Source organism: Petaurus breviceps, unplaced genomic scaffold, assembly GCF_028583685.1.
Source record: "Petaurus breviceps papuanus isolate PSGF00001 unplaced genomic scaffold, PetGlider_PUasm1.0 90977, whole genome shotgun sequence".
NCBI classification, from domain to species: Eukaryota; Metazoa; Chordata; class Mammalia; order Diprotodontia; family Petauridae; genus Petaurus; species Petaurus breviceps.
In genome coordinates, this window is record NW_027187391.1 from 21,699,668 (window position 1) to 21,713,644 (window position 13,977).

At 37.0% G+C, this 13,977-nt stretch overlaps 1 protein-coding gene across 3 annotated transcripts; it reads right to left on the bottom strand.

Annotated features, from left to right (window-relative positions):
• Positions 1-214: 214 nt before the first annotated feature.
• On the bottom strand, positions 215-13,051 carry CENPW (centromere protein W). Of its 3 annotated transcripts, XM_069077453.1 has the most exons (4): positions 12,595-12,684; positions 12,362-12,433; positions 2,031-2,144; positions 215-579 (listed from the first exon to the last, which is right to left on the bottom strand). In XM_069077453.1, exons 1-4 carry the CDS (start codon positions 12,667-12,669, stop codon positions 553-555), a joined length of 288 nt encoding a protein of 95 aa, XP_068933554.1. In that variant the 5' UTR covers positions 12,670-12,684; the 3' UTR covers positions 215-552. The 3 variants fall into 3 exon arrangements, with proteins under 3 accessions (XP_068933554.1, XP_068933555.1, XP_068933556.1); XM_069077454.1 differs by lacking the exons at positions 12,362-12,433; positions 12,595-12,684 and adding an exon at positions 12,733-13,051; XM_069077455.1 differs by lacking the exon at positions 12,362-12,433 and having other exon boundaries at positions 12,595-12,703.
• Between the last annotated feature and the right edge of the window lie 926 nt (positions 13,052-13,977).

Below are 13,977 nucleotides of genomic sequence, written 5' to 3' on the forward strand. Positions count from 1 at the left end.
GTTATCTTTCTTCAGACTTTAAGGTTTTTTTTAAACTCATAGACTATACTTAAGTTACTAAAGACATCTGATCATAAAACCATTTCTTCTAATATAGTAAGCAATCATTTTATCTTCAAAGAAAAAAACACAACTTAGCAATGGCAATAAATTTTAAAGGTTTCAACTTTTAAAAACACTGGCCACCTTAAAAACATGAGCCTTCATAAAAGTGTTGAACAGTCTTTATAATATTTTTATTTACATATTTGTGTGCCTGTTATTACCACAAGTAGACCAAAAGTACACCGAGAAACTTATATGCCAATTATAAAAACAGCTATGCTCTATTTATCTTTGTACTTGCAGTAAGAAATAACAGAAGTGCTTAATAAACATTTGTAGAATGAATAAATGAATATACCTAGGATACAAATCCAACACCAGAAGTACAAAAGCTTGCCCAATCTATGTAGCTAATGTTCCATGTTTTTAAAAGTTGTTAAAAAGCACATTTCTTTATTAACATTTAATGAGATAATATACAGTTTCAAATAATACGGTCCTTAGGCTCTAACCCTTACTCTTCTTTAAAATCACCTGTCAAAAAGAAAAAAAAAGTATTATTTCTTTAGTAGACAAACCTTAGGCAAAAGGGTATAACAAGTACAGTTTTCCTTTAAAAGTCTCTTGAATTCTACAAATGGGGCACACTAAAAACAAACAAAATTTTGAATTTGCAAAACTGTTGTGAATTGTGTTTATTTGCAATTCAAAAATAGTCTTCAATTTCTAAAAATACTCAATCAGGTTTCCTTAAAGATTCTCCCATATATTAAGCATTTAATTTATAATAGTTAACTTTTATACAACTTTTCAGGAAATAGAAAATCTGTTGCATAACTGAATTATAACTATATTTTAAATTACAGCCTCTGTTTTCAATTAAGAAAGAAAATAAATACTTTGAAGAGATTAAAACCATCCCACTTTTATGTCCAGAAATGAGCAGCTGGCTCCTATGATCATACTTTTCCCAACAACAAAATGAGCTTTAAAATAGATGGGACACACATTGACTTCACCTTCACTCAAATATCAGCTATGCCCAGAGATTAAGCTTAGGTAGGAACATTATGAAAAAAATGGATTTAGGAAGATGTAGCCTCTTTGTCATATAAATATCGTTTACAAGTTTGCCGAGATATAACCTTGACTCCCAGTTAAAAAAATAAGTAAAGGGAAAAATAAAATACTAAAAAAGGGGCGGCCAAGTAGTACAGCGAGTAAGAGCACCGGCCCCAGTGTTGGGATGACCTGGGTATTGAATTCGGGCTCAGATACTTAGCACCACACCCAGAAATAACTGGCAGTGTAACCTTGAGCAAGTTACTTAACCCCAACTGCTTAAAAAAAAATTAAGGGGCGCTTAGGTGGCACAGTGAATAGAGCACAGGCCCTGGATTCAAGAGGACCCGAGTTCAAATTCTTATCACACTTAACACTTAGTAGCCATGTGACCTTGGGCAAGTCATTTAACCCCAATTGCCCTGCCCTCCCCCTCCAAAAAATAAAGTAAAAAAAAATAAAATCTTAAAAAAAATTTTTAAGTAAACATTAAAAAATATTTCACATGATGAACAGGAAGATATGTATGTTTTGATGTAATCTTTAAACATGAGTTTTATTATTTTATTTATCCTATATAAATCTATAATTTTGCTATGTCAAAGTGCTGCTGGAACTAAAATGACCAAAAAAATAAAATAAAATTTTTCTCCTAAATTATTACAAAGCCAGTTTATTTTTGAATTCTGTAGGTTATTTCTTAATTTCCCCACCTAGGACAAAACTATGTGTATATGGAAAATCTAATTATTACACCTTGAATTTAAATTCAATTATATGCTGAACACAAGCTATGACTCCATCATCTACTACTGATGGAGGTATAATTACCCAGAGGCTGAGAGATAAAGGAGGAAGCAGGGACAGTTGACTTAATCTATGCTCTTAGTGTCCAAGAAAAGAAAGTCAGCTTTTATAGTTACCTTTCCTGAGGCAATAATGTGCTTGTCCTTAATTATCCTTCTCTTGTCCTGAAAAGCCCGAATCCTGGCTTCTTCTGCTAATCGATGAAGAAATAGCAAACAGTTCAAGTGTACCTTATAAAGAGAAAATTTTTTAAATTTCCGTAAGTACTTAAAAAGTGGTTGATAAACTGAAATAAATACCATATTAAATATAAATACTGTTTTAGTTTTCAAAGTGTTTTCATGTGCATTATTTTATGATCTACCCAACAAATATTCCTGTTATTGGTAACATCATTTTCCAAGTCTGATTCTGCTAGTCACAAGGCAATTAATTAACAGGCAGAGCCAGGAATAAAAATTCATGTCTTAATGATTCAATCCAGTACCTTTCCATTATACAACCCTGAAATGACATAGAAGATTCTAAATTCTATGAGGAGAAAGATCTTATAATATAGTAATTCTTTTTTGTTTTTTTCTTTTTGGAGGGAGGAAGGCAGGGCAATTGGAGTTAAGTGACTTGCCCAAGGTCACAGGGCTAGCAAGTGTTAAGTATCTGAGGCCAGATTTGAACTCAGGTCCTCCTGACTCCAGGGCCGGTGCTCTATTCACTGCACCACCTAGCCATCCCTAATATAGTAATTCTTAATAAGCAATTGATGAATTACTCTAAATAATAAAAATTTAGAACTTAAAAGTACCTTTTCTCTTAGAGATGAAATAAACTGAAACCCAGAAAAATCAAGTGACTTGCCCAAGGTTATATAGTAAGATTATAGTAAATAGCAAAGACCAGATTTAAACTCCTAACACCAAATCCAGCATTTTTAATTGGACCACTTCTCCTTTTCCTTTTTATTACAAATCCTAAATCCCTGTTAACAGTAACCAAGGTCTGGAGAAATTAAATGATTTGCCCAGGTCATACAGGAAAGTAAGTGGCCATGCCAGATTTGAACCCAGGTCCTAATTCCAGATCTGACACTGATTCATACTTCTTACTCTTAACAAGTTTTTTTTTTTTTTTTTTGGCTAAGGAATAACAATTCCTAAAAACTGTTATGGGCCTCAGTTTATTTTAAAAATGAAAGAATTGGATCAGATGGTTTGTGAAGCTTCTTCCAGGTCTAGATCTATAATCTAAAGAGACACCTTTGGTATTATCATGGAATCATTTTAACCACTTTTAAATCTTTTTTAAAGCTATTTGCCTTCAATTCAATAAGGCAGATCCACTTTGAACCTAATTTAAAGGAATTTAGTTACTCAACTAAAAGAGGTCATGGATGTTACAATGGAAGGGACCTAAGAGAGCACATGGTACAACTCCCTCATTTTAGAGACAAGCAAATAGAAATCCACAGAAGTCAAGTGACTTGCCTGTGTAGTAAGTCTTCAAACACCAAATCCAGTACTCTTTCAACTGTAACATATTGCCTTTCATTCATCAAATTATTTCATATTTGCTTGCTTGCATATGTTATATGCCTGCACTCACTCACAATATAAGCTTCTTAAAAGCAGGTAGTGTATCTTTGTATTGTCAGCACCTAGTTTACTGCCTTGCACACAGTTAAGTACTTAAATATTTGCTGAATTAAATTAAGGCAACTATATGAATATTAAGCAACTACTGCCTAATGATATATATTTTCTTTTCTTTTATTAATTTTATTTTTAGTTTTCAACATTCACTTCCACAAGATTCTAAGTTCCAAATTTTCACCCCATCTCTCCCCTACCCCCACCCCAAGACAGTGTGCATTCTGATTACTCCTGCCCCTAATCTGCCCTCCCTTCTATCATCACACCAGTTCTCTTATTCCCTCTCCCATTTATTTTCCTGTAGGGCAAGATGATTTCTATACCACATTGCCTGAATATCTTATTTACCAGTTGCATGTAAAAACAATTTTAACACACATTTTTAAAACTTTGAGTTCCACATTATCTGCTGTCCTCTCTTCCCCACCCACCCTCATTGAGAAGTCAAGCAATTTGATGTAGGTTATACATGTGTAGTCACACAAAACACTTCCATAATAGACGTGTTGTGAAAGACTCTATTTCCCTCCATCCTATCCTGCCCCCCATTTATTCTATTCTCTCCTTTGACCCTGTCCCACCTCAAAAGTGTTCACTTCTGATTACCCCTCCCCTCCATTTGCCCTCTTTTCTATCATTTCCCCTCTCTCTTATGCCCTTCCCCCCTATATGCCTGTAGGGTGAGGTAGATTTTCATGCCCAATTAAATATCTATGTTATTCCCTCCTTCAGTCAAATATGATGGCAGTAAGGTTCACTCATTCCCTCTCATCTTCCCCATCTTCGCCCCATTATAAAAGCTTTTTCTTGCCTCTTTTATGTGAGATAATTTATTCCATTCTACCTCTCCCTTTATCCTTCTCCCAGTATATTCCTCTCACCCCTTAATTTCCTTGTGTATTTACCATCCCTTCATATTCAACTCACCCTGTGCCTTCTGTCTACACACAGAAACACACACACACACACACACACACACACTTATATTTGGCTTTGATCTTTTCATCAAGGAATGCTTTGAAGTCCTCTACTTAAATGAACATCCATTTTTTTCCCTTGAAGTATTATATTCAATTTTGCTGGGTAGGTGATTCTTGGTTTTAATCCTTGTTCCTTTGACCTCCAGAATATCATATTCTAGGCCCTGATCCCTTAATGTAGAAGCTGCTCAATTTTGTGTTATCCTGTTTGTGTTTCCACAATACTTTAACTGTTTCCTTCTGGCTGCTTGCAATACTTTCTCCTTGTCCTGGGAACTCTGGAGTTTGGCTACAATATTCCTAGGAGTTTTCCTTTGGTGATCTCTTTCAGGAGGTGATTGGTGGATTCTTTCAATTTCTATATTACCCTTTGTTTCTAGAATATCAGTGCAGTTTTCTTTGATAATTTCTTAAAAGAAGATGTCTAGGTTCTTTTTTTGATCATGGCTTTCAGGTAGACAAATGATTTTTAAAATATTTCTCCTGGATCTATTTTCCAGGTCAGTTGTTTTTCCAATGAGATATTTCACATTGTCTTCTATTTTTTCATTGTTTTGGTTTTGTTTTATAATTTCTTGATTTCTCATAGAGTCATTAGCTTCCATTTGTTCCATTCTAGTTTTTAAGTAATTCTTTCCTTCAGTGAGCTTTTGGACCTCCTTTTCCATTTGGCCAATACTGCTTTTAAAGGCATTCTTCTCCTCACTGATTTTTTTAGACCTCTTTTGTCATTTGGGTTAGTCTATTTTTTAAGGTATTATTTTCTTCTGCATTTTTTTGGGTCTCCTTTAGCAAGCTGTTGATTCATTTTTCATTACTTCCTTGCATCATTCTCATTTCTCTACCCAATTTTTCCTCTACTTCTCTTACCTGATTTTTAAAATCCTTCTTGAGTTCTTCGATGGCCTGAGACTAATTCATATTTTTCTTGGAGGCTTTGGATGTAGGAGCTTTTGACTTTGTTTTCTTCTTCCAGTTGTATGTTTTGATCTTCCTTGTCACCAAAATAAGATTCTATAGTCTGATTTTCTTTCCACTGTTTGCTCATTTTCCCAGTCAATTATCTGACTTTTTAGCTCTTTGTTAAGGTAGGACTATGCTTCCAGAGTGGAGAGTATACTGTCCCAAGCTTCAGGGGTTTTGTGCAGCTGTTTTCAGAGATATTTCTAGGAACAGGTAAATTTTTAGTTCTTCCAAGGCTGTATGATCAAAGGAGATGTGATTTTTCCTCTCCTGTTCTGTACTCTAGTCTGTGAGTGATCACAAGCACTCTTCTGCTTTGGAAATGTGAAGAGGATTCCCTCTCCACTGCTGCCACAAGCTCCTCCACACCAGCACTCCTCCTCACCCCAGGACCACCACCCAGAATTGCAACCCAGATTCAAGCAAGAACAAAGCAAAGGTATTCTGCCTCAGTGACAGCAAAGAGATCCTTCTGATCAGCCACTCAATCCCCCCCCACACACACCTTCTGTGGGTCAAGAGCTCTGGAAACAGCTGCTGCCACCGCCCTGGGCTGGGGTCGAACCTTACTCCTCTCTCGCCCAGGTCCAAAAGACCTTTCCTACTGACCTTCTAAGTTGTCTTTGACATTTGTGCATTGAGAAGTCTGAAACCGCCACAGCTCCAGTGATTCAGTCCCCTAAGGCCTGCTCAAGGCTGGTGTGGCCCACATTGGACTGTGTTCTTCTCTCAGACTGGTTGGTGCAACAGACCTTTCCTGTTGACCTTCCATGTTGTCTTGGGCTAGAAATTTGTTTCACTCTGTCATTTGTGGGTTCTTCTGCTCTAGAATTTGTTTAGAATAATTTTTACAGGTATTTGGAGGGATCTGGGAGAAAGTTCAACGAAGTCCCTGCTTTCACTCTGCCATCCTGGCTCTGCCCCCAATGATGTATATTTTCTACAAATACAGATCCTAGTTAATTGTCCAGTCTTAAAATTTGCTTTGCAAACTATCCAAGTTATTTTATATCCTGAGAACATTTCAAACAAAAGTGGGAATAAAATCATATCCAAGGAGACTGGATTAGTATATATCAATGGTAGGGATAAATTTGGTCAATTCAAATTTCAAAAACAATACTTGTGAAAGGCAAAAAATGTCCTTCAACTGATATGATTTACTATCTGCCAATTTGAAAGTTATCAATGATATTCAGAATCATGTGATAAACAATTGCCTAGTCTCCACATTCAGAAATATTTTCCAGACATTTAAAATAATTTCACAAAAAGTCCACCCAAATTTGTTTACTAAAAATGATTTCTTTTGGTACTAATGGGAAATTAAATAATCTCCACAGAAGAAATGCTCATGAGACAGTAATATTATAAAAATGGCACAATAAAATGGGGTCCCAAAGTAAAGTCCAATGTTGTTCACAAAAGTCTGAAACAGGAATATTGGAGCAACTAAAGGATACAAAAGAACAGGAGGTGGTAAATTATTTCAGTGGACTAAGATGAAAAGAATCTGAAAGAACACTAGCTACAGATGAGTCCAGGAAAAAGGAAAACATAAGTTGAAAAGAAATAAAAGTTCTGTAAAGTTTAGTAAGATGATAAGAGATCTGCTTTAAAAAATGATGCAGTTATGTGGTGAGATAGCTAGAGAGACAAACTGCAGTAGAGAAACAAGTAATGAAAGAGTAGCTAGCTTTACAAGAATTTCCTTCCTAATGAAACTAAGAAGATGTGAAAAATATGCATGGAGTCTGCATTAGCCACTTTTTTTTTTAATAGGAAAATTTGGCAATAAAAAAAAATCTCATCAACTTAAGCAAAGGATCTTTGACGCAATACCTTTGAAGATTGGCTGGAATTCAGTAAGCAGTACTCATTCCATTTTCTAGAAGCAATGCAGCAGAGGAAGGCTGAAAGTTCTGATCAACTGTTGAATCAACTACTGCCCTGATAGAAAAATATCTAGATTTTGCCAGATGATCATGAAAGTGGATAAAGCAGGGCAGGTGAGCTTTAAGCACCAAAACAGTTATGAGTGAGTAGAGATAGAATGAATTAAAAAGCATTAAGTGCCTACTAGATGCAAAGCACTATTTTAAGCTCTAGCAATATAAACAGAATAATCTGGGCTCTCAAAAAGCTCACATTCAAACAGGGAGAGAAAACACATATGGGAGGTTTTCAGTTGCAAGTAATGTGATCTTCACTGTAACTCTCATTAATAAAATAATTTTCATTTCTGATGTTGAACCATTTGAGATTACCAGAAAAGTAGGGGCCATTACCAGGATGTTTATCTCCAAAACAGTTGCTCCACCGGATAAAAAAGAGGGGCTGAAAGAAAGGGCTGGGTAGTAGAGGGCCTCAGGAACAGGAGCAACAGTGCTCTTGGGCTTCTCCTATTCATCTGAAGGTAATAAATCTATTATATTCCTCAAACACTGAGGATTTACTTTGAACCTCTGTAACTTTCCTTAACTCATATGGGATCTCTCATCCATGAATTTATCTAAACCTTTCTTGAACTTATTTTTTTTCTTTAGATCTATAACAACTTCTTAAGATAGCAAATGCCATATAAAGACACTGAGTTTAGAGCTAGAAGGGATCAACACATAGAAAGGTTAAGTGATGCACCCATGGTCACCTAGTATTAGGGCCAGGAGTTCAATCCAAGTCATATGACTTCTAGTCTGGGGTTCTTTCCATTTTAGTAGTATTGTTTTAGAACACAGAAGGTAGCAAATCTGTAGTCTGTTGGAGGGAGCACCAGATTTGCAGTCAGAGAATCTAGGTTGATCTCCTGGCCCTATCACAGTATCATGTATGGCCACAAGCAAGAACCTTAACTTCTTTGGACTTCAATTCTGTCATTTGTAAAACAAGCAAATAGTACTAGACAATCCCTAAGTCACATCCAGCTTCTTACAAAACACTTAAACTGTACATGTAAGGAAAGCAATTTGAAAACAGAGTAATATTTCAATCTGCTATAATCATTAAAAACTCACCTACCAACTAACACTGTTCATAACTAATAAACATGTATCCTGTGACTATCTGACAAGCTATTGAGGTGGGAAACAATAATGGAAAACATACAAATTCTTTTCTCAAGGTCTACATCAATATGTAGGAACACCTCATTTACTTCAGATAAATGGAGAATGAGATGATAACCTGAAGGACAAAGAAACCAATTATGTTCCTTCTAGTAGTTTCTATTATCGTGGGGAAATGACAGCAAAAATACAGAAAGAAGTCTAAACCATTTCCTTACTTCTCCAAATCTCTTAAAGAGGTCAATGAATATAATAGCCATATTTCCTGAATGTTATTTGTCTTTAATTTGTATATAAGACAAAACATTTTAAAACTAATCCCACATTGTACTCAATCGTTGTACTAATTGTTTTCAACATTTCATAACTTTGGCATTCTTTTACTTCTTTGGAACGCTCTTTTAAGATTTTCTCAATCCCAGTCATTAAACCTTAGAACTTTATCAAAAATTGCTAATATGCCACTCATATACTAAGAAAAACATGTGTGCATGTGCAACTTACATTAGAAAATGAAGTTCTCATCTTTTTAACAGCTTCAAAATGACAAGTCAGTATAATTCACAACTAAATTTAGTTCTGGTTATTTAGGTAACACAGTAGGTTAGTCAGGATCAATAATCCTACATATAAAAGATACTGTTTAAAGCAACTTTCTAAAGACCTTTCTTTTATACTTTCCTAAGAACTAAGGGCATGTCAACAAAACACAATTTCTCATAATAAAGAATCTGAAATAGAGATTTAACACTAGTGGCACTAATTTAGTCAGATGGACAACCATTTGCCTGAATAAACTGAGCAGGAAGAGAAGGGAAAATATGTGCATAGCCTTATTAGCAGCTCACATTTATAAATATTTCTAACAAACATTATAGTAAAATGGACAATTGATCCATGGTCGTAAAAGCCCCAGAGTACAAAAGGTTCTGAACTTGAACTCTCTTCCCCAAGATTCCCTTCACCTTCAATTTTATCACATTAATCTGCTTCTCTAGCCTCTGGATGTGGACAATACCAAATATTGCCTGTCTATCATTCTGAATATTCTCCTATACTTCACCCCATTTAATATACTGGATGGAGTACCTTATGATAGTTCCGTGTGATGGCATTCCTATAGCATGGTTTAGAACCACTCTTGTCAGATAGCTAGATCATGAATTACTATCCCCATTACAAAGAGACCAAGTGACTTATTCAAATTCACAGTGAGAAAAACATCTCTACTATTATTAACAAAAGAAAAAATTAGTGAATTAAGAGAAAATTCAAGTACATATATGTGCACCGTCTCCAAGCTCCCAGAGAGGTGGAACTGTTTCACTCTTTTCTTTGTGACCTCAAATGTCTAGCACACAGTGCCTACAGGACAGTATTCACTTAAAAAGTTCAAGCCCCATTTGATTCAGAAGATTTGCTACTGATTCAGTCACCAGTGACCTTTTCTTGTGACCACACCCCTTTTCTTAATTCCTATGTCACTTATTTTCATCCCTCCTTTCACAAAATAGCAATATACACATCTTCCTTTCATTGGTACCCAGCTATTTCATGTATGAATGCCTTATTAAATTAGGCTTAGGCTTGCAGGTTGAAACTGTCAAAGAGTCCTTTCTACAGCCCTGTAGCGGTTATTCACATGAAAGTAGTCAAATATTCTAAAATATTGTTTCAAAAAAATGCCTGAAAGTTAGATGCAGTATGTATACAGTAGATCTGGGTTTATGTCCTACCTGATATTTATTGGCCAAGTAACTAAAGCTAAGTTATTAAATCTTCTAGTCTCAGTTTTTTCATCTGTAAAACTGGAAAAATAATACTTGCATTACCTATCTCTCAAGGTTTTTGTAATTTAGTTCAATCTAACAAGCATTTATTGTTTACTATGTGTCATGCACAGGAGATAGAGATCCTCTCCTCTAATAGCTTACATCCTGCTGGGGAGATACAACTTTTACATAGATAAATTAAAGATAATTTAAACAGAGAGAGTTCTCAACAATTATAAGTATCAGGAAAGATTTAATGTATGAGGACGTACCTCAATTAAGACTTGAAGTAACCTAAGAATTCTAAGAGGCAGAAATGAGGAAGGAATGCATTCAAGTTATGGGGAATAGTCTATGGAAGCAAAAGTGAGATCACTGACTCAGAAAACATTACGTAGGCTAGTCTGATTCAAACAACATGTGAAAGGAAATAGCATGAAATAAAACTGGAAAGTTAGGCTGGAACAAAATTATGAAGGGGAATAGGTGAGAGATTCAAAAATTGTTTCATAAGTAGAATCAACAGGATCTGCTAAGTGAATGGATATCGAAGCAGAGGGAGAAGGAACAGCTAGAGATAAAACACCAATATTTCAAATGTGGGAAGCTAAATTAAGTTAGAAGAGGAAAATAAATTAGAGAAAAGATAAAAAGGTTCAACTCTGACATGGTGAGTTTGAGGTGCTGTTACAACATTCTGGTAAAGTCCAACAGGGAAGAGTTGCAGGCCTTAAACTCAAAAAATGGCAAATTTTTCCCTCTATGATTCTTTTTTTTTTTCTAACAATGCTTTCCCTTACGTAAAAGGACAAGCCATTAAATAACAAAAGGTTTTATAAGAGATATCCACTTACCACATCAGTTACTCTCATTTGACACAAAAGGTTGTACTGGATCAAGCTTTCTTTTTCCACCCATTGTTATAGTACTTTTTAATCTTACATTAAACATACATACGTGCAGAAATCATCACAGATCATTTCATCTGCAATAAATCAAAAACCCAAAGGAGGCACAAGAGAGCTAGAACATTTATTAAGATTAAATAGATGTATTTACTAGAAATGCCCCTGGCAAAAAAGTAAAAATAACAAAAGCAAAAGAACAAAGACAAGAACTAAAACATGGAAGAGTCAGTACTACCTACTTTAATAGGAATTTTGGGCAGCAAAAATCAAGAAGTCAAGCCATACACAACTATTTGTGTCCTCCTTATGCACTAGGCACAGCAATATATAATATTATCTCTACCCTCAAGGAATTTACAATCTAGTTAGGAAATAAAATTATACTTAAGGCAAAAAGTGAAAGCAAACAAGTGCATGATCAACTAACATAGATGAGACAAATTGTTAACACACAGACGTTCAAAGAAGCTAAAGAGACACCTATATGAACTAAAGCTCGTGTTCATGTGATGCAAAGTTTCATTGAGCAAATCAGAGTTGAATTGGTCCCTTGGAAGGAAGTACATACAGGTGAAGAATTCCAGGTGAGGTCGAATGGGAAGCCAAACTAAAGTGGAAAAACAAGTAATGAAAGAATACACATCTTTACAAGATTTTTCTTCCTAATGAAATTGAGAACAAGTGAAAAATACATAAATAAGCAAAATACTTAAGCAAAGATTTCTGGAGGAAAAACATTTGTTATTCACAAATGAAGATAAGGGCGTCTACTTTTGAGTAAGGAGAAATAAAAATGGACCAAAAGGAGGGGGAAAAGTCGTCTTAGAAGACACTAAATGAATTTGTTACAACAAGTAGTGTATTAAGTGAATATGATCTGCCCTGGTATAGCAGAAAGGTCACTGAGCGATTTCAGATGCAAAAAAGCCTGTAACCCAGCCCAGGTCTTGGCTCCACCTCTTGCTGGCTGGGCAGCCACAGACCAAGTCACTTGTGTTCCCCTGGGTTCGGTTTCCTCAAATGTAGAATGGGGAAGGTTAGATGACGATTAAGGATTCCTCCATCTATGACCTGTCTGGCCCAGAATGAGGTCATATCACCAGCACCACCTACCCCTCGGGGTGCTGTCAGCTCAGTGCTTCGTAATCCCAAAACTGTTAAGCAGATGTCACTACTCTTAAAAGACTGCGAAAATAAGCAGTGGAAAAGTTCCTGTGAGTTGGTCACAGACTGACGTGCGCCTCAACAACCACACACGCCAGGTGGGAAAACAGCTGACTCGCCCTTCCCCTGCCCATCCCCCGCACCCAGGGCCGCCAACGGGCGGGCGGGAAAGCCCTACATACCGGCTCAGGGGGTGGGGAGGCCTGCACAGGCCCAGGAGGAACAAAGGGGAGGAGGCGGGAAGGCGCTCCTTCCATATCCTCCTTTGCCTTTTCCTACCCGCCGCCTCCGCCCCAGCCCGAGCCGGAAGGCGCACTCACCCACAGGTCGAGGCCAGACTGGAAGTGCAGCTGAGGCTTCACTAGCTTGAAGAATTTCCTCAGGAAGGGGCGGGGAGCTTTGCGCTTCAACACCTGGGCCGCCGCCATTCTCTCCTCGTCCTCCTCCTGCCCGGCACCAAGGCCCCGCACAGGGAGGCCGACTAGGATCAGCAATGCACGGGAAGGACCAGAGAGTCAAGTCTCTGAATCTGCCAGGAGCGCCAAGGTTTCTTCCAACCGTTCAAATCCCCCGCCTTTGGCTGGCGGCGCGGCGCTCTGGAGTGACGCAATACCACGCCTACGTGGGAGGCTCCGCCTTAACTAAGGCTACAGGGCGGGGGCGGGGGCAGGGGCGGAGTCTGGGAGCAGACACATGCGCGCCTGTGTTTTCACATCTCTGACAGCTAGGTGGGAGGGCAAAATATTCTCTTGCTTACTTGCTTCTTCCTAAAGTTTAGTTTTTTGTTTTTGATCTCATCACTTCCCCACCCCCCTTCTTGTTTTTTATTTTCTTTTATTTGTAGGATTAATATTCATGAACAAATAAAAACATTTCCATAATACATATTCAGGACTCTAGTTCCCTTCCCCCCAATAAAGTTTATCTACCCTATGTTCAATTTTCTTTAATCTTTGCCTTAAGTCATTTGATTTGGAGCCGGGAGGAGTAGACAATGGGAGTCCTGTCTTCAAAGGATGCTACCAGGACAGAGATCTAGTTAGATGGAGTGCCTCTTTGAAGATGTAAATTCTAAACTTATTTTGTTACTCCTCCCAGAAGTATTTCATTTTATTTTATGTTAGCAAATGGTTAGTGAGAATCCATGGTTACACACACACACACACACACACACACACACACACACACACACACACACTTGAGAAAAATGGAAATCTAATGATAGAATTCCATACTCTGGCAGGTGACTAGGAAAGCTGCATCCTTTGTCTATATCCTTACTCCCGAAGTTCTGACCAAAACTTTGAGCACATGAATCCAGGGTGGTTCATGCTGGGTCAGAAGACAGTAGGGACCTTGAAAAGACCTTTGCTCATCTTGCTTTAATGAGAATCCTGCAAAAAAAAAAAATCTAAAATCAACCTGGCCAACTAATTTAGATGATATTAAGTAGAAAACTAAATTCTGAAGAAGATAGAAAATACTCATATCTTCTCATAGGTTCATAGGATTCAGAGATAACGGAGACCAGTCTACAAGTAATTGTTTCCCTTTATCAAGTAAGG